This window comes from Leptinotarsa decemlineata, unplaced genomic scaffold (assembly GCF_025532065.1).
Source record: "Leptinotarsa decemlineata unplaced genomic scaffold, Ldec_3_MD MMD2_tig00026375_RagTag_RagTag, whole genome shotgun sequence".
Classification (NCBI taxonomy): domain Eukaryota; kingdom Metazoa; phylum Arthropoda; class Insecta; order Coleoptera; family Chrysomelidae; genus Leptinotarsa; species Leptinotarsa decemlineata.
Genome location: NW_027412711.1, coordinates 2140517 through 2167843, shown reverse-complemented (window position 1 = coordinate 2167843; position 27327 = coordinate 2140517). Strand labels below are relative to the sequence as shown.

At 35.6% G+C, this 27327-nt stretch overlaps 1 protein-coding gene across 2 annotated transcripts in view; it reads left to right on the top strand.

The window, feature by feature from the left end:
• The first annotated feature begins 17072 nt into the window (after positions 1-17072).
• LOC111514468 (D-2-hydroxyglutarate dehydrogenase, mitochondrial) overlaps positions 17073-27327 on the top strand; it is a 77085-nt gene continuing 66830 nt past the window's right edge. For both annotated transcript variants that reach the window (XM_074185541.1, XM_074185540.1), the window contains exon 1: positions 17073-17231. In XM_074185541.1, coding sequence (XP_074041642.1) covers positions 17139-17231 — 93 coding nt within the window. In that variant the 5' untranslated portion in view covers positions 17073-17138. The remainder of the gene's footprint in view (positions 17232-27327) is intronic.

The window sequence follows — 27327 nt, the reverse complement described above, 5'->3', positions numbered from 1 at the left end:
TCTCCACGACGAACAAGAAACATTCTTAAGTAAATCTGATGATGAACTTGTCACCATTTATTCCGGAAATTTCTCAAACTCCAAAGTTAGTGCTCTTTCCGATGAAAAACTGTTGAGTAACTTGAGAGGGGAATATGCGAAATATTTAACACATTGCCAGAAAGTTTCAAAAAAAAATCATGCTAAAATTAAGGTCGACGAATTCAATTCATCCGCCATGGGTGCAGACCCTGACTTTTTAGATATTGCCAATAAAGATATTAGTAGCAGATTACAGCCGGTTCTGGGCCTCCCCCACCACTATGACGTATTAATTGCTTTTTTTGTTGTTGTTTAGTAACATCAAGGCGATGTGACCTTGAAGGGTCTGGTGCAGGGATCGTTCAGAATTTTTTTTATATTAGATTTTTGGGTGTGTGTGTGTGACATAGTGACGGAATTACATTTGATTGGTGTGTGTGTGTGCATCCGTCCAACCGTAAGAGAGCAAGATGTTCACTCCACAACGTGTGGCTGAGTAATGCGTATTCATCGGTCCGCTCTCACCTCTCCCGATGCAATGAAGGCTGTGACGTAACGCATCGCTCTAGCCCCGCTATCGATGGTGACACCACGGCAGCCGAGGACCATCTGTCTAACGTCTACCCTCTACGAGAGCGCAACGACCACTGCCTGTTCGTATCGACATCTGTTATCGCATTCAGTTGGGAGGTGGGCTTGGCGCATGTAGTTGAGAGGTGGGGTTGGCTATGACGTCTTGACGGTCCCGATCAAACTGTATTTAAGAAGCGGACGAGTGTTGGTTATGTCAGTTTACATCAAGTGAGTTAGTGAGAACTATTATATAAAATGTATTCCTGTGACTGTGGTAAATCTTTCACTCGTAGTGATAATCTTCGTCGGCATCAGCTCCAGAGTTCCCAAGGAGGGCCTTCAGTGAAACGGATGAGAGTGGACAATGCAACACCAATGTATACTTGCAATTGCTGTAATGTGACAATTCCTATGACGCAAGTGAACTCTCACCGAAGAACCATGAATCATAACAATAATGCATGTGTTCAATTGTCTGAAGGTGTTCAAATTATAACGAATGCATTCAATTGCCGAATTGCTACGTACAGGGTTGAGAGTTCGATTGTATCCAGTGACTACATGTCATTTTTCAATGAGATTAGGCAGAAGTTCATTGAATTACTGGAATCGGTCATCAGGATCCATAAAAGCATCAAGGTGAATATGGAAGTTTTTGGGAATTATATTCTTCAGGCTCAAGATTTGAGGGACACGAAGTTATTTAATTCCCAAAATAAAATAGTGGATCAATCTTCAGATTTGAATGCTGCTTTTGATGGATTCCGTGATGTAATTGTGGCTCAAACGACTGAATTCCAGGAACGTGACTCGGGTATTAATTTTTTTGTAAATTCCAGCGAGATTGAGTAGTAATATTTATTTATTTTTTGTAATTAAGTTGGACTTGTGAAAAAATACTATTTTTCGAAGTCAATATTAATAAATACAGTCCAATGGGAGGACGTTCATATGTGAAGCTGCCTGAATGCATTGAATGGAGGAAAGCTGTCGTGAATGTTCGTAACGAAGATCAACACTGTTTTGCTTGGGCTATAACATTAGCATTATATCCTGCAAATGGTAGAGTGTCCGAAGTTAGTCAACTAGTTAACTATCAGCTCATGATCACAAAAAATATTTTTGTGATGGATGTTTGATATATTTTTCCATCATAAGATGAATGATTGTAATCTCGTTAGTACAACAATACCAACCACCAATTTTAAGATCAATAAATATGGTCGGATGGTTGCGGAAAATAAATTAATGTTTCAAAATTTTGAGAGACAAATGAGGGTGCCATTTGTAGTATATGCTGATTTTGAATCAGTACTTGAACCGATTCACGTGAATCAGTCAAATCCAGAAAGTTCATACACGATTAAAACATTCAAACATGCTCCATATTCATTTGACTATCTGATAAAATGTTCATATAATGATGATTTGCCAAAATTTGTTACATATAGGGGTGTAAATGCAGCTCAGAAATTTGTGAGTAGCATTAAAGATGATTTGAAAAAGATATATGAAAATCATCTCAGATACCCTATACCAATGGATGCACAAACCCTCGAAGAAGAGGAACAATTTGCTGCAGCCGGAACTTGTGGTATATGTAATAAACCATTTATTGATGGTGAAGTCAAAGTTAGAGATCATTGTCATGTTACAAGAAAGAAAAGATCACATGCCGCTCATTCCAAATGTAATTTGAATTTCAAAATCCCTAATTTTGTACCTATTATTTTCCACAATTTAAGAGGCTATGATTGCCATTTATTCATAAAAGAATTGTATAGGAATTAAGAGAAAGTTGATGTCATCCCACAAGCAAAAGAGAAATACATATCTTTCACTAAGCATCTCTTGATACACACCTGTATCGATAAAGATGGTAAGGTTTAGAAGAAATATCTCATAATGAGATTTATCGATAGTTATAAATTTATGACTAATTCGTTGGAGAAGTTGGGTGCTAACTTGACCTCTGATCAATGTTTGGAGATGCATAAACATTTCCCACAAATTGAGAAATTCAATTTGATGAGGCAGAAAGGTGTATTTCCATATAGCTTCGTTGATGACATTGACAAATTGAATTATCCATCACTTCCAACAAAAAATCAGTTTTATGACAAACTCATTCGTGAACATATATGAAAATGATTATGATAGGGCTAGAAATGTGTGGAATTTATTCGAGTGTCAGAATTTGGGTGAATACTCTGATTTGTATTTGAAGTCGGATGTATTGCTATTATGTGATATTTTTGAAAACTTTCGCACCACAAGTTTAGAGATTTATAACTTAGATCCAGCACATTATTACACTGCACCTGGATTATCTTGGGATGCTATGTTGAAGTATATGAATATTGAATTGGAATTACTAACTGACATTGATATGATTCACTTTTTTCAAAAAGTATACGAGGTGGAATTAGTCAGTGTAGTGAGAGGAAACATATAGCAAATAATAAATTTTTACCAAATTATAATCCCAATGAACCTTCCACATTCATTACATATTTAGATGCAACGAATCTATACGGTCATATCATGTCACAACCTCTACCAACAAGTGAATTCACATGGTTGACACCTAATGAAATTCTTAACCTTGATGTGATGAATGTGAGTTCTGATAGTCCGTATGGGTATGTGTTTAAGTGGACATTCATTATCCACAAGAGTTGCGTGATGAACATTCTGATCTTCCATTTTTAGTTGAAAAATTAATACCACCACGTACACAATCGAAAATTCCCAAATTAATTCCAAAATTTGAATGATAAAAGAAAATATATTGTTCATTACAGAAATCTACAGCAAGCCATCAAAAATGGTTTGAGTATTGAAATTCAAACAATCACGTTGGATGAAACCCTATATAGATCTTAATACTGAAATGCGTAATAGGTCTAACAACAAATATTTAAAGATTTCTATAAACAAATGAATAATGCGGTATATGGAAAGACAATGGAGAATGTAGATAACAGAATTGATGTTAGACTCGTTACACATTGGGAAAATATAAAGAAAAATATAGGTGCCAGCACTCTCATATCCAGACCAAATTTCAAAAATTGTTCAATTTTCACAGAAAATTTCGTTGCCATTCAATTGGGTGAAGTTGAAGTCCATTATGATAAACCATTATATTTGGGATTTTCTATATTAGAATTATCAAAAACAGTCATGTACGACTTTTTCTATGGATGCATCAAACAAGACTTTGGAAAAAATGTCTCTTTACTGTACACAGATACCGACTCACTCATTTTGAAAGTAAATACAGAAAATGTTTATGACATGAAAAGTAACATAAGTAGGTTTGATACATCCAATTACAGTATTCCAGCAACAAGTTCAATCTTGGGTAACTTCAAAGACGAATTCTCGAATCCAATCATGAGCTTTTATGGCACAGGTGCAAAAGCGTATTACGTGAAATCCGTTGATGGTTAATTTAAAAAAGCCAAAGGGGTTAAACGATCAGTTATAAAGAATGAATTGACATGTGAAGATTATCAAAAAATCATTGAACATGGTGGTATGATATTTAGAAAGATGAATTCGTTTAGAAGCGTGTTGCATGATATGTACACTGAATTGAAGAATGAAGTTGCATTATCATACCATGACGATAAACCATTTATCATTCCGAATACTACCCACACTCTTTCTTGGGGTCATAATGATATTGAATTTTATCAAAACGATCCAAATGATAACATTAGTTGGATAACCAATATAATTCAACGATCACAATCTCAGGAGACTCCATAGGATCAATTGATTAATTTATTATCTGCCGAGATCAATGATTGAAATATCATTCAATATCTTCAAAATCGGAAAATTCAATATTGATGTTTATGTAGCCATTTATAATCAATAATATATGACAGAAGTAATGTGATATTAATGTATTATGTATGTATGTATATGTATTACTGTAATGAATATAAAATGATTAAAATTTTATTTGTATTATTTCTAATTCCCTAATTAATTACTGCAATGTATATAGTATAATGTAAATGAAAGAAATATCAGTTTGAAAAGAATCATCGTGGGTGCACAGTGTCTTAAACAATCGATAAATTTGGCAGAAAAAGAAAATGGGGTGGTAATGTCATCCGAGGTCCACCCGGCAATGGATTCAAATTAACAAAAGATGGTCATTATGACATGCAAAGAAAAGTATTGACAAATACAAGCGAACCAATTGACAAGAGTGATTGTGTAACTGTATCATATCTTGAGAAGGAAATTAATGGAGCAGAAGAGGTCATACTTCTAGCCCTACAAGCTGCAATACAATCCACAATAGGTAATGTTGCTCGCGATGCACGTCAAGCATTCGATGATAAAATTGCAGAGGCTCGAGTAACTTTCACTCGTAAATTTGACAAACTTACAAGTGATATAGAAATAAAAATGTCTGACATAACAGCGTCTACAATGAAGAAATATGATGCTATGTCTAACATAACAGCAACTACAATGAAAAAATATGATGTACTGGAACAGAGAGTTGAAGTTTCGGAGAAAAAACATAAAGTCAGGTCATCAGGTGGACTGGGATATCCAGGACTGGACATTAATCCAAATGTTAGAATAATAGAACCAAAACCAAAACCAACAGATGATGTATTAATTGAACGAACATTTGTGTGTGTGTATGTGTGTGTGTGATGAGTTCAAATGGCGTTGGTATAACCAATTTTCCAGTCTATTTCAACATGTGAAATTCCTACAATATTTTGATATTTTATAGATTTATAATACATTCTCATTTATTTCTAAAGGTTAGTATTTAGTTAGTAATGATGAGTTGTGTTTCTTTTTCTTTTATATTTTTCATTTTTCTCTTACTATTTCATTCATTTTTCAATATTTGTTTTCATATGGTGAATCTACTCCTGCGTTAGGTTAGGTTAGGTTAGGTTAGATGACGTATTAATTGAACCTACATGGTGAATTGTGTCGTAGCGAATCGGGGCGGGACCGCGCGTAGTGCAACCGTCGCCGGAGGGGGGGGCGGGGGGGCAATGGTGGAAAGAAAGCGGGCCGCGCTCCGCGCGGCCATTGCTTGCCCCACCCCATTCTCTCCATTGCGCATGCACGCCCCCACCTCATTCCCTCCACTCCCAACGATGTTGATACCCCGAGGAGCACGCTTCTCAACAATCAGTACGACAACTCCAGTCATCCAGAGCAGTCCAGCCATAGTCAACCAGCTGCAATGTACTATAAGTCAAGGAGCCAAGTTTGAGTAAGTTAACAACGTACTTTATATCTACTAACTTTTTATTTTTATCATTTTCAGAATGGAAGGATACACTCAGCAATTGACCGATGCTGTGGCGTCGATAATGCAGGAGGAGGGTGCTGTGGTGCGACCAGTCAGCCCTGACTTATTCAAGGAAGAAGGCAGGGTTGAAGCAGCCGTTGAGGAGAAGACCGCAACTTCAGAGGGTGTGCGACGAGCAAGCAGCCCTTGCTTGTCTATCGCGAAGAGGGTCAAGCGGCAATCCGCAAAGGTTAGTGTTATTGACAAGTACAGAAGTGCTTGCAATAGAACTAATCCCTATGCGGGTAGTTGGTCGACTGCTCGCAACAGTTTGCGACCCCCCACGCCGCCCGCACCATCAACGCCAGCAGTGGAATCAGTGGCAGCAGAGGAATCACCGAGGGCGCCATCTCCGGGTGAAATCCTCACCCAGTTCGCCCCATTGACGGTGTCGCCATTGACACCACTGGCGCTAACACCAGCCCCACAAGTGTCAGAGCCTGCCGGAGAGATCGCGCCACCAGTGCCAGTGCCAGTGTCGGAGCCTATCGGATGGGTGAGTGAACGCTTGAAAACTTTCTTCCGGAATTGCGAGAAAGCAGAAGATTCTTCTCGATCTGGTGAGGCCGCGTTGGTTGACATTTCTCGCAATGAGGCGAGACTTGTCAGCCGACGAAGTGAATTGTTGAGAGAATTGGCCGAAGTAGATCGGGAGATTGCATCTCTGGAGGAAAGTCGTGAAGTGGCGACCTCTTCGATAGAGCGATATCGAACAATTACTGATATAATTTATAAAACTGATTTTGTAGAATAGATTTAAATTAGTCAGTTAGTTAGTAATATTATGTTAGTTTTTAGTTTATATATATATATATATATATATATATATATATATATATATATATATATATATATATATATATATATATATATATATATATATATATCAGTTTAATTACTGGGAGAACTACCAGGAAGGATTTTTTACTTCCACAACGTCACCTCACTCGCTTGAGCCCGACTTCCCGGATCATGATTACAGGGTGCAAGTGTTACACGTCACCGGGACCGACCAAGCAGACCTTTCAGACAGTGACAACCCGGATCCTTCCCAATCGGCTGAGGATCATCATGAGTTTTGGAACTGGTACGAGGTTGACGAGCTCGATGAGTGGGGTGACTCCTACGAGTCCGACGAGTCCGATGAGGAAGATCCTCCTGACCCGCCTATCCTCATTGAGGATAGTCCTCCACCATCTCCTATCCCAATAGAGTAATTCCCTTACCCCTAATCAACCCCCTAATCAATCCCTAATCCTTTCCTAGGAGTACACATACTGTTGGTTGGTGTACACAAGACACTGCGAGGTTGGGGCAGTGTCTCTCCCTCTCCCTTTTCCTTATTAGTTTTACATTGCATAGCCCCCACCTATCCCCACCTATATTTGAATAGTATAAATGTAGGAGTTCCTCAATCTAATATTCAGTTGAGTGGTTATCGCCAGCATGTCGACAACTCAGGAACCTGATTCCACGACCGGACCCCAGTTGGAACCCGAGTCGATACCTAGAGATCCCAATTTCGATGACAACGACAATGATTCGGATGTGGACATGGACATGGAAGTCGATTCCACAACAAAACCACATAGATGTCCTTCAACGTTCGATTCCCGAATTCAAGTGCTTCATGTTACAAGAACTGATGGTAGGGAAAGGGAGTTAGACTTGGAGTATCCAGACCCTAATATGACCCCTGATTCAGTAGCTGCTGAAATTTGGTCAGAAAGGCGAGCTCTCATGCACAATTGGGAAATATTGAATTCTGATGACAACTTTTTTGATTTCGAAGTAGTTGTTGAATCAAAATGACAACTGCGCTGCCAAACTCTTAAAATTTTCTCCAATAAGCAAGATCATCTAGGGGAAAAATCATAGCCGCACACTTATCAGATGTTATGTCAAGTGTATTTAAAGATTTCAATTGTGATTCAATTCGGTCGTAAAAAGAACTAAGTTTCATTTCATCAGTTCGGACTTCAATTGTCTAATATATAGATATAAATTGATTTGAAATCCCCGAAAAAAATTAAAATGATTAACCGAAAATGACAATTTTATTAAAGAAGAAACTGAAATTACAAAGAAATAACATACAAGCAACAACCAAAAAATAAAAAAATTGAAATATCAATAAAAGTTGAAAAAAAATATTATTAACAAAAAATGAAAAATAAAAGTTAAAAGATTCCAAATCAAGTTACGTCACAACGTTTCGATTGTTAGTATCCACTATCGTCGTCGGGTGATAACTTGACTTATTACTCCGAGATCTAACTATTAATAGGTCATTAATGCAAGCTAGAGAAAACACCCAAAATCGGTGTTATATCAGAGGAAATAAACTCTTTGTGAATAACATTGCATGTACCATTGAAGACCTGGAATACGAAGAGAACCCACACCCCAAAACTAATAGTGCCCCGTCAACACCAAGTACTCATTCAAATCAAATACCCGAAACAGAAAAGGAAGAACAAAGCCAAATTTCACAAACTCGCCTAAATACATGAGAAAAGCAAACATCCACAGAGACTGAAAATACTCCAAAAGCAGCTCCTTCAAAAAAGTTACCTAAGCAAACCGTTCCGCCATTAACTAAAGACATATGGAGGATCAGACTTAGATCTAATAAGTGAGTTGAAATAGTTGACATTCTTTGTTAACACTACCTTCTGTTTAGTTACTGTTCCAAATTCTTGAATGTTTTTACTATAATTTGTTCATTGAAATAATCATTCAAATTTTATACCCAAATATTCGTAATGCTGAAATGTTTACGAATGAATTAGATAACATTTTGAACGAAGAAACTGAAAATGTTGACTATAGCCTCATTATTGGTGATGCAAACATTGATCTTCTGACAGATAATCAAGTTTCAAAATATTATCTGGATACTCTTGGTGAGCATGGTTTTCGTTCGGCAATCAATACTCCTACTCGGGAGCAAAGGGAATCGAGTACATGTCTGGATCACCTTTTTGTCAAAGCAAAAAATAATGACTTCGATAAAATGTTACCCATAACAATTGCATCATCTATTACAGACCACTATACTATACTACTGCAAATCGTTCTGAGTGGCAAACCAAATACTTCTAACGAGCGTAAAAACAAATATCATGAGCAAATTCAGGAAAATAAATTAACACAAACAATTCAACTGATAAATTGGGATGAAATACTTTGTAGCCCAGATTTGAATTCTATGACAGACGCATTCATAACTACTCTACAAAACTGTATTAGAAATTGCACAAAATACACTAGGATAAAACATAAAAATATAAAAAGAAATAAGTGGATAACAAAACATTTGGTTGATTCCGTGAACGAAAAAAATAGATTGTATCGTGAAACAAAAAAACACCCGGAAAATGAAACATTGAAGAAGAAACTTTCAGAGTTCAAAAAGAAACTAGAAAAACAAATTAAAAAAGCTAAAAAAGATTATTATAAGAAAAGGATAAGTAATGAACAAAACGTATCAACGAAACTATGGAAAACTGTAAATGAAATGTTGAATATCCAGAAGAGTGAAGAAACAAACACCATTAGAGATCAAAACGGCAGGATGATAAACGAACCTTCTGAAATCGCAGAGAAATTCAATGATTTCTTCATTAATATCGGCAAAAACTTAGCAAAACGAATTGAGAAGCCCTTAAATTATGTAGAACATAAAAAAATTCATGAGAAAACAATTTTTTTTAATCCGACGGATGAACAGGAAATAAAAAATGTTATATATGAACTGAAAAATAAAAAGGCTCCGGGAATCGACGGTTTGAAGGCAGAAACATTAAAACTCATAGCAGACTATATGAAAAAACCATTAAATATTATAATTAATAAATCTCTGGAAACAGGTGAATTTCCCTCTGCCTTTAAGTTGTCGGTAGTCATGCCTATTTATGAAAGCGGAGATAAAACTGATATGAGTAACTATAGACCTATTTCCTTGATTTCAAACCTCGCCAAAATACTAGAAAAAATTTTGAAAACTAGATTGAGCAAATTTATTAACAAATATGGATTACTTTCAACAACACAATACGGCTTAGGGAGGGAAAATCTACCCAGGACGCAATTCAGGTCTTAACTGGAGACATATACAATGCATTAGATAAAGGTATTCCATCAATAGCAGTATTTATAGATCTCACGAAGGCTTTCGGTACTGGGACCAATATTATTCACAATATACCTCAACGACGTACTATGTGCGGAAAAAAGTGGAAAAATCACAAGCTTCGCTGATGATACTGTCCTTTTTTATACAGACAACAACTGGTATGGCCTGAAAAATAAAATTCAAACAGACCTCAATAAATTGAAAATGGGGTTCGACTATAACCTCTTATCAATAAATTTCGAAAAGACACACTACCTACCATTTAACTGTCAAGATGCATTTCTTCCTACGTTTGATATTACTCTAACAAAATGTGCAATAAAACCAAAAGAAAGAATTAAATATTTAGGAATCATCATAGATTCACATCTTCGGTGGGATCAGCATATTAGCTATCTATTGAAAAAATTGCGATGCATTTTATATAGATTCAAGTATGTGACGGAGTACTTGGACCAAGATCAGAAAATCATTTTGTACAAAAGTCTTGTCGAACCGCACTTGAAATACGGCATTCTCGGATGGGGCGGGATGTCAAGAACACACCTTGATGCTTTGGAAGTATCCCAAAGAAGATTCTTGAAAATCATCCTGAATAAAAATAGTAGATACTCCAGTGATAAAGTATATAAAGAGACAAAAACGTTTGATCTGAGACAAATATACTTTGAACAGCTGAATATTGCAGTATTCCAAAAAAAAATTGACCTTCTCAATCTGGATCATACGTATCTTACCAGAGGAAGAAACAAATTTGTCCAACCGATAATGAGCAAGTCAGTAGGCCAGAAAAGTCATCAATTTTTGGGTCCAAGGGCTTTCAACACTCTTCCTGATGAAATAAAAATTCAACAATCGATATCAAAATTCAAAAGAGAGTTGAAAACATATGTATATCAGAGGAACCGGAAAGCGATCCACCAAATAATTGAAAAAATTGAAAAATAACATCTTACAGCAAAATTAGTACACAAATATATAAAATATTTTCTATGTACCCCGGTTTCATTCGTTCTGTTCGACTGTTGATTTTTTTGTAAAAGTTTCAGTTTGGATCTAATTACACCTTCTCCATCAAATTTGATTATTAAAAACAGATTAATAGATATTTCAATACATTTTATTTCATGATTGAGATATTTCAATGTCATTGTGAAAATGTAATATTTCAATTAGTATTATTATTTATGTGTTATTTATAATGTTATTATCTGTCATATTTATGTTATCACGCACAAGTCACTTCTGTGACTTTTGTGATATTGTCTGTTTGTTCAACTAAATTCTTTATCAAATGTATATAATGATATATCTGTGAATAAACATTATTATTAAACATTATTATTATTATTATTCGAGTGCTTTCACTTATCCCCTCTTCCCTCTCTCCGCTTCATTGGTTTTAGCGGGAGATGACCGTTTGGCGATTAGTTGGTCGTTTTTCGCTTGATTGGAGGTTTCCATATGTTACGTATTTCCATGCTAGCTTTACTAAATGCGTTGTTGCACAACATAAACGCGGCTTCTTTGAAGCCATAGCAGCCTCACAAAAACCAGCCCATCAAACACGGACTGCGATTCTAAGAATTGCATTTACCAGATACGGGTATCCGATGTATCACTCGCAGGGGCGAGTCATACATCGGTGAAACTAAAAGGCCATTGAAAGTTCGCATTGCTGAGCACAAGAAACACACACAGCGAGAAGAAACAGCAAATCCGGAATAGCAGAGCATGTTTGGACTCATCAACATAACATCAAGTGGGCTCAAGCTGAAATCATCCACAAAGAGGAACACTGGTTTAGGAGAAAATTCAAAAATGCCGCGTATATTTTTTGGGAAAGAAAGTTTTTGGCTTTCTACTACTCCATCTGATACAAAAAAAATGGAAGAGAGAATCTTTCAAAGAAAGGAAGGATTAATCAATTTGAAAATAAGTAACTTTATACATGGATGTGTAGATCATGTAAAGAAGTAACTTTCAGACACAAACTGAAAGAAAGTCCTCCTGAAACAGCTACTTTCATATAAACATTGAATTACACGAAAGAAAAAATTCTTTCGAAACAAATACTTCTATATATGTATATATTGTCCAACAACGCATTTAGTAAAGCTAGCATGGAAATACGTAACATATGGAAACCTCTAATCAAGCGAAAAACGACCAACTCCCGCCAAACGGTCATCTCCCGCTAAAACCAATGAAGCGGAGAGAGGGACGAGGGGATAAGTGAAACCACTCGAATGACCTATTAATAGTCAGATCTCGGAGTAATAAGTCAAGTTATTACCCGACGACGATTGTGGATACTAACAATCGAAACGTCGTGACGTAACTTGATTTGGAATCTTTTAAATTTTATTTTTTGTTAACCCTACAATGCTCAATTTTCTGAATTTATATGAAAAAAACACGGGATTGCTCAGAAAATTCTCAAGAATTCCCTAAAAATACTCAATATATATATATATATATATATATATATATATATATATATATATATATATATATATATATTTTTCAAATTTGAATAAAAATATGTTGTCTTAAATTTGAGACAAAAGGCGTTTATTAGGTGATAACATTATGTGAAATCAACTGGTATGAAACTGCATAAAACAATTGTTGTTCTTGTTCAAACACAAGTAAACCCCGCATTTGCTACACTTTATTTGGGAACAACATTTACAGGTGGGAAACTTGCACCTTTGTCTTGTGTCGGTATAAAGGGGCCAATGGGACAGACCATCCATTCTCACGTCCTTTGGTGGAATATAGGAGGTGGTTGCAGAGCGTTTTTTCTTCTGCTCAATCTTTGCCTCTACGTCAGATGGTCTTCCCCTTTTTGCTATTCGCTCAGTTCCAATTCTGCAGAGGCAGTCAGCAATTTCTGCTCTGAACTCTGCCAATTTCAAAATTTTTGTTTCATTTTTTTGAGCCACACATCTCTTATAGAGAAGCCAAGAATTTACTAGAGCCATATCTACTAAATGGTAAAATAGTCTCATGTACCATTTCTTACTTCTCATTATTATTTTATAACGGCCAATCAAGCTATCTAGGAGATCCACACCTCCCATGTGTCTGTTATATTCGTGCACAAGATTTGGGCATTGGAGTTCCACAGTTTTTTTCTGTTTTTTATCGAAGCGTTTGATTGTTCCTTTCGGCAATTCTCCCACGAAAGTTGACATCAATGAAACATTTTTGTTATCTTTCCACAGGACAATAGAAATATCAACGCCATCGAAATTGCAGACATATTCACAGGAAGTTCCTCGATCAATTTTTTTAATTTTTTCTTCTGAAGGCAACTTGCAATTATTGGGAACCCGATTTCTTCTCACAGTTCCTAGAGCAAATATACCTCTACTAGCCAGAAATGACATGAGCGGAAGTGATGTATAATAATTATCAAAGTAGACCACATGATTCAAATTAATTGGAACCACTCTGGATAAACGTATGACAGTATTTGAAGCTGCCCCCAAATCTGGTTCATCTGGTAGTCTGAATTTTGGCTGATTTTCGGCACCACTATAAATTTCGAAATTATAGGAGAAGCCACTAGCTCCACAAAGAACGAACATCTTATAACCCCACTTATGAGGTTTTGCTGGCATATATTGTTTCAAATGATGCCTTACCTTCGTGGCACATAACTGTTCGTCCACTGATAGGCTTTTTTCCAATAGGACACTCTGAAATTTCAACAACAGGGCCTTTATAATGGCTCTCAATTTATGAAGCCTATCATGAGTTTCGTCTTCTCTGGGTAGCATGTTCATATTATCATTGAAATGAATTACTCTTCTTATAGCTTCAAATCGATTTTGACTCATAGTCTCTTTTACCTGTCTGAATCCTAATCTACTACTCCAAAATGATCTGACATTGGGCATATGAACGATGGACATATATTGTATACATATGCCTAAATATTTTTGTAAATCAGCAACGGTTATTGTCGTTGTCTTATTTGGATCTTTTTGAACCATGTAGAGATTTGATTCATCAACTATATTCTGCAATAGTTCATCGTCAAAAAAATATTTGAAAAAAGCAAATGGTGTTTCCAATTCCATTAATCTATTACCAAGTGTTTCACTTCCTTTGAAAGTTTTGGCATCTTCGTCTAAAACTAAATTTCTTTTTCTCCATGTGACTTCAGGTTTTTTCTTTTTATATTTATTGGTTTCCATCTGAGTTTTAGTAATTTCAGCACCATCCTGAATATCAGTTTCGACATTCTCATCCATCTCATTATTCTGCCCAATTTCATCCACCTCAGATTCCTCATTGGACTCTAATAAATATCCATCATCGAATTCAATTGGCAGGTTTTGTATTTCGAATTCCTCTAAAGCCTCATTTATCGGAATTTCCTCTTCATCTCTCTCGCTATCAGAACAATCGAAATCATCTTCACTATCCGATAAATATGCAATACATTCCTCTAACTCGGCATCTGTAAGGTATTTTTTCGCCCAAGCCATCCTGAATGAAAAGCGCTGTCTCAAATTCGATACATCCAAATATATAGACGAGCCTGTGATGGAAAAAGGAAAAGTAATGAATGATTTTCATCTTATAACATCGACCTTACCTTTATGAACAAAATACAATAATTTGGAATAATTGTTCACAGAAAAATCACACAAATTTGATAAATCGTTTATCACGTGTTTGCTTCAAGCATATAGCGACCGATAGCGGGCTTTTGAAAACTCATAAACAGTAACTGACCACGCTCATCGGAAATTGGATCTTAACTAACGCATTCATAAAGCTGTTCTAAATATGCGACAAAACGTTTTGGGCACCTACTCGAGATTTATTAGCTTTCAAATGAGGAATATAATGTGATGTCCTGAATTTAATACATTGAGCACTGTAGGGTATAATATTTTTTTAATTTTCAACTTTTATTAATATTTCAATTTTTTTATTTTTTGGTTGTTGCTTGTATGTTATTTCTTTGTAATTTCAGTTTCATCTTTAATAAAATTGTCATTTTCGGTTAATCATTTTAATTTTTTTCGGGGATTTCAAATCAATTTATATCTATATATTAGACAATGGAAGTGCGAACTGATGAAATGAAACTTAGTTCTTTTTACGACCGAATTGGATCACAATTGGAATCTTTAAATACACTTGACATAACATCGGATAAATGTGCGGCTATGATTTTTCCCCTAGATGATCTTGCTTATCGAAGAAAATTTTTAAGAGTTTGGCAGCGCAGTTGTCATTTTGATTCAACAACTACTTCGGAATCAAAATTAGAAAATTTGTCCAATCTCGTTTTGAGATTCATCATAAAAATAAAAATTTTAATTTTAATTTACCGAGTATATCTACTTCGATAACAACTGCATGTGTTCTGTCAAACTCTAGAAAACCAATCAAATGTGTGTTCTGTAATGAATTGACTCATTTATCTACTGATTACGATGATGATAGAATTTAAAAAAAATAACATTTGGGAAGCTGAATACATTTATTGAATGAATGAATTGAAGAGGTTTTGTATGAAAGTGTATAATTGTAAAATTATTGCAAAGCGCTCTCGACTTTCGTCATCATCAGTGCTCACCTGAAAGTAAGGCGGTGGACACAACAGAGCGCCGACCATCGCCAAACGGTCATCTCCCGCTAAAACCATTGAAGCGGAGAGAGGGAAGAGGTGATGATTGAAAGCACTCGAATGACCTATAAATAGTCAGATCTCGGAGGAATAAGTCCAGTTATCACCCGAAGACGATTGTGGATACTAACAATCGAAACGTCGTGACGTAACTTGGTTTGGAGTCTTTTAATTTTCATTGTCCATTTTTTGTAAATAATTTTTTTTTCAGCTTTTATTATTATTTCAATTTTTTATTTTTTTGGTTGTTGCTTGTATGTTATTTGTTTGTAATTTCAGTTTTTGGTTTAATAAAATTATTATTTTCGGGAAATCATTTTAATTTTTTTCCGAACTGATGAAATACATCACGAAACATTGTCAACCACCTTCAAACAAACGAACTGAGTTTTGTTTTAGAACATAAATTATTCAATATCAACTTCAATAATTTTCGAATATAAACTTCAATATGTAGATTTTTATGGTCAAAACGAGATTTGAGACTATATAAACTTCGCACAATTCTCAATTGAAGGGGGATAACTTTTCTAACAGTTGACGAGCATGAAAGTTAGATACAGTAGCTTGGATTAAGTATTGGAACTTATCTTCAGTAGGGATCGATTCATCAGTATGAATTCGGCTGAACTGCCCCCAAAATGATAACCAATTTTTAATTCCGCCACAAAATTTATTGAGCTCAATTTTCGGTACCTAACCTGATATTTCGCATACTCTGGTTTGTGTTGACAGTGGTGACAGAAGAATGTTCAGAGAAAGGCCTATCGGCAGGCCTATCTTCTTCCAACATTTTCTTCATTACGTCGGCTATATTCGAATCTGCATTTTCCATCAGTCGAACCGTTTCGGTATAGATTCGTGTGAACCAAGTTCAGTGGACATCTCAGGTATTCAAAAGTTTTTCCATGTCCTGCCATGGTCGCCAAAAATTAAATTCTTAAAACAACACCTACCAGTTAAAAAATACATATCGAAAAGGATAAAAAGGGAACAAACTATTAATAAAGACTCTTATAACTTTTCGAAAATACAGAAAATGTCAAAAACTTTCAATGTGACAATTCGTATCTTCAAATCTGACAACTTATTCAATTTTTATTATTCAAAATACAAAACAGCCAATACTGGGTGCTCCAACTACCAAAGTTCATGAAGTCTTGATGATTTTCAATACCCTCCATACATTAAAACAAACGTCCTTCCACAAGGGTGATTACAGTTTCAACAAATATGGAGTGCATTCATTATTAGCATTGTCTCCAGGTTAACAATGGGATTTCATTCGGAAGATATCATTATTTGACAAATGATTATGAAAATGATTATGAGACGGATTTCATTTAACTAGTAAACAAATGTACTAGAGAACGAGTCATAGCAATTCAAAACACTTTTTGAAGATGCTCGTCAGAACCTGTTGTAATAAGTTTATATCAGCTGTAAAAAGTAGTGTTGAATATCGAATAATTTGCAAAAAAAGTGATTTTACTAAGGTGAGTTTCTCCATGTTAACCTGTACAAGGCGATACAAGATATAATATATATATATATATATATATATATATATATATATATATATATATATATATATATATATATAAATATATATATATATATATATATATATATATATATCTTTATATATATATATATATATATATATATATATATATATATATATATATATATCTTTATATATATATATATATATATATATATATATATATATATATATATATACATACATATATATATATATATATATATATATATATATATATATATATATATAAATACGAAGGTTATCGAGTGTCTTGATATAGATAAAGAAGTTTTTAAATCGGACATAGCACTCAAGGAAGTGGCAAACCATAGACACGTGTTTCGGGCTTTTGGCCCATCATCAGTATGGTGCAGCCAAGTGTAAGGATGGGCAACACTTGGTTACCAGAAGAAATAAATACAAATGCACGGAGCCACCAGCAGGAGCCAGCCGCACATTTGTGGTTTCACTTAATAGATCTTGTGTTCACAAGATCGCAGGTAGCTATAGCTGCCTCCGTGGTGATTTTGATAGTTTTCTTGTGAACACAAGATCTATTAAGTGAAACCACAAATGTGCGGCTGGCTCCTGCTGGTGGCTCCGTGCATTTGTATTTATTTCTTCTGGTAACCAAGTGTTGCCCATCCTTACACTTGGCTGCACCATACTGATGATGGGCCAAAAGCCCGAAACACGTGTCTATGGTTTGCCACTTCCTTGAGTGCTATGTCCGATTTAAAAACTTCTTTATCTATATCAAGACACTCGATAACCTTCGTATTTATATTATTTCCTGGACCCGGATGTCACGCAGGTAGCTATAGCTGCCTCCGTGGTGATTTTGATAGTTTTCTTGTGAACACAAGATCTATTAAGTGAAACCACAAATGTGCGGCTGGCTCCTGCTGGTGGCTCCGTGCATTTGTATTTATTTCTTCTGGTAACCAAGTGTTGCCCATCCTTACACTTGGCTGCACCATACTGATGATGGGCCAAAAGCCCGAAACACGTGTCTATGGTTTGCCACTTCCTTGAGTGCTATGTCCGATTTAAAAACTTCTTTATCTATATATATATATATATATATATATATATATATATATATATATATATATATATAATCTAGGAAGGTTAATGCAATCACGCTGCTGGAAAATAATTCAATGAAAATCAAAAGATAAATAGATAAGTACTTTTTAATCATCCCCAGATTGATTTCAATTTGAGAGCCACCGGTAGACAGCTGTTTCAGCCTATTGGGCATCGTCAGTACCGAGCAGGCGGTCCTCGATTGAAGGCAAAATGAGAAAAAAACCAAGAAAGTATTTGATAAAAATAGCTGCGTAAACGCAAGCGAAACATAAGTGGAACCACATATTGGGGTGACACCCAAGTCAACTTGCCAAGTTTTTACGGAAAACGAATCCACATGTTTCTAGAAATGACATAAAATCTAGAAAGGTTAATGCAGTCAAACTGCTGGAAAATAATTCCATGAAAATCAAAAAATAAATAGATGAGTACTATTTGAAAAAAAAGCCCATCTAGTGGACGAGATACTAACCAAATGCATATCCAAAATTTGCCCAATCCCTCTGAATAACAAAGATAAACTTTCTTATTAATCAGTGGGCTATGCTTGAAGACTGGCAGTATACAAATCTAAAGAAATGAACTTTAAACGTTCAAGCCAGTTTCGGATATATATAAAAAGAACGTTGAATGGACTGACGCCTATCAGAAAACAACTACTGCCCTGGCTAATACCACGAAGGGCTTTCGATTATATCCGACAGGCACCAGTGCAGGAATCTTCACAGAAAATTTCCCGCATATGCAATTGGCAATACCACAGTAAGAGTCAACCTTCAATTTCGGAACGGGCACACTTGCAGACCGGTTTCGAACTCATTAGCCACTCGTCAGTGCAAGATAGTGGCCATCATCGACCTGAAGTCAGTGATATTCCATAATTAAAAATCGGAATTATTTCAGAGTATTTCATTCCTCTTTCTAAGTTGGAGCAAATAATAAAATGTCACTCCATCTAGTGAACGAGGTGGCTACTACCACGAAGGGCGTTAGATTATATCCGACAGGCGTCATTACATGAATCTTCACAGAGAATTTCCTGCATATGCAATCGGCAATATAACTGAAAGAGTCGACCTTCAATTTCGGAAGGGGCACACTTGCATACCGGTTTCGAGCTCATCAGCCACTCGTCAGTGCAAGATAGTGGCCATCATCGACCTAAAGTCAATGATATTCCGTAATTGAAAATCGGAATTATTTCAGAGTATTTCATTCCTCTTCCTGAGTTGGAGCGAATAATGAAATGTCACTTCATCTAGTGGACGAGGTAAATAACCAACTGCATATCCAAAATTTGTCCGATTCCTCTGAATAAGGAAGAAACCACGAAGGGCGTTGGATTATATCCTGTTAGGTGTCAGTGCAGGATTCTTCACAGAAGTTATTCCTGCAAATGCTGTTGGCGATACAACTGCCGCAATGAATTTTCAATAATTGGAACACACTTGCAGACTGGTTTCGGGCTGTTTGGCCACTCGTCAGTGCAAGGTAGTATATATCATCAACATAAAGTCCGTGATTTCCGACAATTAAAAATCGAATTCCGTCAGAGTATCATTCCTCGAACTAAGCTGAAGCATACAACAAACAACAGGTTTGTCGTTGCCCCATCTGCCTGTGAACGAGGTGAACAACCGCATATCCGAAATTTGCTCAATTCCTCGTATAAGGAAAGAAAACTTTTACATATAGTCAGTGGGCATACTTGAAGACTGGCTACAAATCAAATTATCTAAGAACAATTCGTTCAGGCCAGTCTCAACTCCCTACACAGTAGGTTAATGGACTGACACCTGTCAGAAAACAACTACTCCCCTGGCTAATATCATGAAGGGCGTTGGATTATATCCGACAGGTGTCAGTGCAGGATTCTTCACAAAAGTTATTCCTGCATATGCTGTTGGCAATACAACTGCCGCAATAGATTTTCAATTATTGGAACACACTTGCAGACCGGTTTCGGGCTGTTTGGCCACTCGTCAGTGCAAGGTAGTGTATATCATCAACATAAAGTCGATGATTTCCGATAATTGAAAATCGAATTCCGTCAGAGTATCATTCCTCGAACTAATCTGAAGCATACAAGAAACAACAGGTTTGTCGTCGCCCCACTGCCTGTGAACGAGGTAACCAACAGCATATCCGAAATTTGCCCAATTCCTCGTATAAGGAAAGAAAACTTTTACATATAGTCAGTGGGCATACTTGAAGACTGGCTACAAATCAAATTATCTAAGAACAATTCGTTCAGGCCAGCCTCAACTCCCTACACAGTAGGTTAACGGACTGACACCTATCAGAAAACAACTACTCCCCTGGCTAATACTACGAAGGGCGTTGGATTATATTCGACAGGTGTCAGTGCAGGATTCTTCACAGAAGTTATTCCTGCATATGCTGTTGGCGATACAACTGCCGCAATAGAAGGTATGCTAAGTTCGTTCTGCCTCATTCACTTCCGGTGTAGTCGGATGGCGAGTCAGATGGCGATGGTCAGTTGGATGGAGGGTCGGTGGTGGTAGGAAGAGCAAGACCAACCCCAGCGAGGTTTATTAGGGTGCGGCGGTGCAAAGAGCAACCCTTGCGTGTGTGTGTGTGTGTGGAGGGTTGTTGGTCTTTGTTGGTGGTGTGGGATGTGGAAAAGAATGACAAGTGACAGAGGCGGCTTGACAGGTGTTTGGTTGGGGTGCAGGATTTCGGTATGGTTCCTTGATTTGGAGATGGGTCCTTGATTTGGACCTAGATTTGGGTCCTCAATTTAGGCCCTCGATTTGGGTCCTCGATTTGGGTCCTCGATTTGGGCCCTCGACTTGGACCTCGATTTGAGCCCTCGACTCGGACCTCGATTTGTGGCCTCGACTTGGACCTCGATTTAGGCCCTCGGCTTGGACCTCGATTTGGGTCTTGACTTGGACCTCGATTTGGGCCCTCCACTTGGACCTCGATTTGGGTCTTGATTTGGACCTCGATTTGAGCCTCGAACAAAATTTGGAATGAAAAAAATTAAACATATTACAAACCTTCATTCAAAATCTTGATTCATAAATATTTTTTTGATGTATTTGATTTAAAATAGGATTAATAAGTTTTGCAGATTTTTCAATACGTCTCCCGAAACGCATTCGATCAACTGCCAAATATTTCCATAATTTTCTTCTCGATTCATGGTAGGCAAACCTCCAAACAAACATATAATGGATTTCGTTATGTTCTTCGTGTATAGTGACCGTTTTCATTGTGAAATCAACGGTTTCAACTTATGTAGATATTTTGAGACAAAATTTGGATATTTGCAGAAATGATACACTTGTAATGAAGTAGATCAGACCAGAAATTGTTTTCATATCAGATTCAGCACAAACTTTTAGGGGTGATAAGTCTATGGTGGAAATCAATCTTTCTTTAACATTTCTCCAATGTGAATCACCAAATGTTCTATCATCAAAAATGAGTCTTAATTTCCAAAATTTTGAAGTTTTTGGTATTTCAACTCCCAAAACTGTCAATTGACCATCATTGACTGTAGATGAAATCATTTTTACCCAATTTGAGGACCAAGATTCATTTTTATGTCCACCATTATCGAATGTAACAAATACTTCACTCACATTATAGGGTTGATTGATATAGAGAATATTTTGAAAAACAGCAGAGAGAATTATATAACTTGACATCAACATGTTTGACTGATAACTGAACATATTGGAGCTTTCATCTTTCTTTATATATTTTATTTTATTTTTCATGATGGGTTGTCAAATGAAATCGAGTCGACTCGAAGTGAAAACTGACAATTGTTTGTAAATATAAAAGAACATGTTTTGAATAGTAGACAGAAGCGTGGATGGGAGAATTTCGTGGTAGATAATTAAAATAAGATTTTGTGGTAATGACCAAACTGGAAAATTTATTTGATCATAATGGTTTTGATAACAAGTTTGCAAAAGGAAATTGTGTTTTTGATAAGAATTATCAAAACGGATGTGAAACCAAATGCAGGAATTTTGTGGGTTTGAAAACAGGAAGTCGTTTCCTGTGATAAGAAAAAGTTTACGGAAATGTGGTTTGAGATATTATTTGAGGTTTTCCCAGCGGAAGTTTCTTCCTGTGATAAGAATCGAAAACAGGAAGTCATTTCCTGTGATAAGAAAAAGTTTACGGAAATGTGGTTTGAGATATTAATTGAGGTTTCCCAGCCTAAGTTTCTTCCTGTGATAAGAATCGATAAACAGAAATGTGGTTACAGATAATTGTATTATTTGAATGAACGCAAACTAGGAGTCATATCATTCTGATAAAGTTCGTCAGCTAGAAAGGTTGTCTGTGAAGTTTTCAAGCATCGTCGTCTGTTATTTAAAACAAACAAACAAAAAACGTAAGTTCATTTTGAATTATTTAGGAGCTCGTATCCAGTTTCATTTTTCAGATGAATATCAACGAAATTAATGAAACAACCCTTGCAGAATTGAGGGAAACCATCGAATTGTCAGATTTGCCCAAGGACCAACCACAAACGATTTACAATATACAAATTATACAGACAAAATATGGTGAAACTCCATTGGTTGATCTAGAAGAAAAAAGCGTCTTCCTACCTAAGAGATATCTGCAGGTGATTCAAAAAATTTGAACAGCTTCATTCCCCAAAAATATGGACTGGTTTTTCGTGGACATAGTGGAATGAAGAATCTTTTCGAAATAGTTGAATTGTAAGGTTAGTAATTGTTTCAAGTTCAAGTGATATTTGTGACCATGGCTGAGGATATGGGTGTGGTTAGTTATGGTATAATTGGGATTTTTCAAAAGGCTTTTTCGGAAATTTCAGAACGTGAACATTGGATTAAATTAGCCAATAAACATATTAGATTGATCAATAGGGCTTTTTTGAATTCAGATGTGCCTCATGGCATTTTTGTGAAATTGCAAACAAATTTATCTCACTTAAAACGCTTTCGAATGTTAGTTAAAAAAATGTTTAATGAACATGTGGGTGGTGGTGATCAGACCAGAAGCGAATTCAAATATTTTCATTCAAAAAATGTTGTTATTGACCATGGGACTGAATTGAAAAATTGGTTTCAACAACATATTAAAGAAATAATTTTCAATAAATTATCTGAATTTCAGGAACGAGATAGTGGTTGGGCTTTAAGTGGTATAGTCACTTTGGCAATTAATATCAATAAATTAGAAATAGGAAATGGTTCATCTTTGATTGAACTTCCACATCAAATTGCAAAAAAACATGCATGTATCAATATTAAAAATAATGACAATGCCTGTTTCGCATGGTCAGTTGTCAGTGCTTTGTATCCAATTCATTCTGGAAAGAATACAAATAGGACTTCTTCATACCCACATTTCTCACAAGTTTTGAAATTAAAGGATATTGAGATGCCTATGGAGTTGAATAAAATAACGAGATTTGAAAAGCTTAACAATATCTCTGTTAATGTGTACACTTTGGAAATGAGAAAAAATTCACAATTTAATGTAGTACTCGTTTGACTAATGATAAAATGGGTAGGCATGTCAATTTACTGTTAATTCAAAATGAGTATCGTGTGAAACCAAAAAAATATGAGTCTTTGGAAACTGATGAGGATGAAAATGAAATTATATATCATTACTGTTGGATAAAAAATCTATCTAGATTATTGTCATCTCAACTTTCAAAAAACCATAACAAATGTTTCTTTTGTGATCGATGTTTGAACTATTTCAATGGTCAAGTGAAATTGAATGCACACAGTGTTGAATGTGTGGAAATGGGAAATGAATGTGAAATTTCATTTCCACAACAAAAATTCCTACAGTTCAAATGCTTTCAAAGAAAAAATTCCATTTATCATTTATGCTGATTTTGAATCATTACTTTTGCCATTCCAAGAGGAAAAAGACTTGAATTCATCTCGTTATCAAAAACATGTTGCTTATAGTGCAGGTTATTATGTAAAATATTCCTATGATGACTTTCTATCTCATTTCAAGGGTTATCGAGGACCTGATTGTATGGAGTGGTTCTCGAAACAAATGGAGGATCGAGCTATACTCATTCAATCAAGAATCAAAAATATTATACCCATGAATGAAAAAATTTATTTGGCAGATGCCACCGAAAATTGTCATATTTGTGAAAAACCTTTTAAAGACAATGATAAGATCACAAGAGATCATAATCACTTCAATGGAGATTTTCGGAGTTTCGCGCATGCGCAGTGTAACTTATTGTACAAAAAACTTTTGTGGTTCCCGTGGTGTTTCACAATTTTTATGGGTATGATTGCCACTTAATAATCAGGGCTTTAGCAAAGAATGGACGACTGAGTCTATTGCCAATGAATAAAGAAAAATATATTTCAGTCACCAAGTATGATGAAAATACAAACATCAAATTTAGATTCATTGATTCATTCCGTTTCCTAGGAGCCCCTTTGGATTCGCTCGTTTCCACTCTAACTGAAGACGAGTTCCATATTTTGGAAAATGAATTCCATCTCTTACACCCTGAAGTAGTTAAATTACTGACTCGAAAAGGAGTATTTCCCTATGATTACATCACCAACGTAGAAAAGTTGGATGAGAAGCAGCTACCAAGTATCGAGCAGTTCTACAGTAAATTGAATGATGTACATATGAGTGAGGAAGACTAAGAACATGCACAACACGTTTGGAGTTCATTCAAAATAAAAAATTTGGGGGAGTACAGCGATCTTCACATGAAAACTGATATAATGTTATTGAGTGTGGTTTTCGAAAATTTTCGTGATAAATGTCACGTGACTTATAAATTGGATCCTGCTCATTTTTATACATTACCTGGCTATACTTGGAGTTGTATGATGAAATACACAAAATTTAAATTGGAAACCATACAAGATGTTGACATTTTATTATTTTTGGAAAAGGGTATTCGCGGGGGTGTTTCTCAGACATCTAATCATTATTCTAAAGCTAATAATAAATATATGATGGAATCGGCCGATACTTGATGAAAATCCATAACTAACGTATTCCAAAAACACTTTATTGTGAGATTTTCACTAAATTGTTTTACAAAAACGCAACACGTGTTTCGCCATACAATGGCTTCATCTGGCGTGTCTTTCAACTAATTCTACACATTCCATACTAAATATATATATATATAGTTTATGGAGTACCTGAAATCAAAGTACCTGTAAACGAAGTACCTGGATTTTAAGTAGCTGATATTTTACCTGAGTTTCTAACGAATTAAATTACCTGCACTTATGTACCATTTTCACATTTGAAAAAATATATTCAGTAACGGAGAGTTATTGAGTTCTAATTGATCATTCAGTAAATTACCCGAATTCCTGAATCTATTGATTTCTAAACATTCTAGAAGATTAAGTTTCAAACTCTTTTCTTCTAAATGTAACACCTCGTACTCATGATTGAACTCATGTCCTTCTGCTAAAAGATGGTTTGCAAATGTGGAATTGGTCTTTCTATTTACAAAACTACTCCTATGTTCTTTAATTTGTTGGAAAAATGTTCTTCCTGTTTGGCCAATATACAGTTTTGGACAAGAGCCACAAGTCAGCTTATATACTCCTGATCTATCCGACACCGAAGTTTTGTCCTTATTGTTATTGTTTTTAATTGATTTAATTGGTTGAAGGGAGAAAATGTACTAAAAAGGCAAAGGGTATCAAATATAATGTAGGACTATTCCAATTGTTCATTCGAACGAGGTCAAAAGACATCAACTCAGAGGATTATTCAGTCAAAGTATCATAATTCATATTCAATTGAACAAAACAAAATTGCTTTGAGTCCATTCGATGACAAACGGTTTCTGTTGAGAGACTCAAATGACACATTACCTTGGGGGCACTATAGTATCCTGGAAGACTCAAATATCACTTGAGAAAGCAATTACAATTACTTGATGTATACTAATGTAATAAAAGAAATAAAAAAGTGTTTTTTTGTTGTTGTATTTCTGAAACGAGGATTTTGAATAAAGGAAAAAACAATTATATTTTGTATGTGTTTTATTTATAAAGTATGCAATTGTATTCGTACAATTGAGGATTGCTGCGACATCGATTGTTGAGCGACAAAAAAGTGAATATTTTCTCATCTATTACATAAATCATACACTAGTTTTTGTTTATAATAAAATGAATATTCACGTAAAGCATTAGCATACAGACTATCTAAAGATAAAGCCTGACAGAATCCTTCTATAATTTCTTCCAAAGTTAAATTAGTTTTATTTTCACGTAACCATGATTGAATAATATGGAAAACACCCCGATAATAGTCACAAAAGTTTATGGCATCCAGCAAAGCGATACGATCAGAGAGCACCCCCATATGAGTGTTCAGGACATCGTTTACATCTTGTTGAAACAGCTCCATGTTTGTTGTATCCTTGAAAATGGAAACTTGTTTGGTATCACTTTCGATGTATTGTGTGACGTATATGAAGTCCCCGCAACGTGTTGTGATTGGATCATATTCATCTACATACCCATCGATTTGTGAATCAAAGAAATTTTCCTTTACTTGTTGCAGAATGTCAATGAGGGTCGCCCATTCATAAGTTGTTAAATTGATGGAATGAATGGAGAATTGTTGCTTCAATATGATGCATGGACTAAAGTCTCTGGATGGACTTAGACCACATCGAATTTCATAAGATGACATGGGGAATGTCATCAATAGTAATTGGTGTTCGTTTCGAGCAGCCATTTCGTACTGCATCAATGCTCTGTCTATTGCACCCAGAGTTTCGTTATAATCTTCACCATCACTATCACACATTACTTCGACTTCACTACCATAACCACTATCGAGAGACATTTTTCAAACTGAATATCCATGTGTATTTGCATGTGTTCTTATACCTTCAGATCACGTGGTCGTATTCAGATATTGTGTTTGTTGAATACTATTTCTTCACAAAAGGCCCTCCC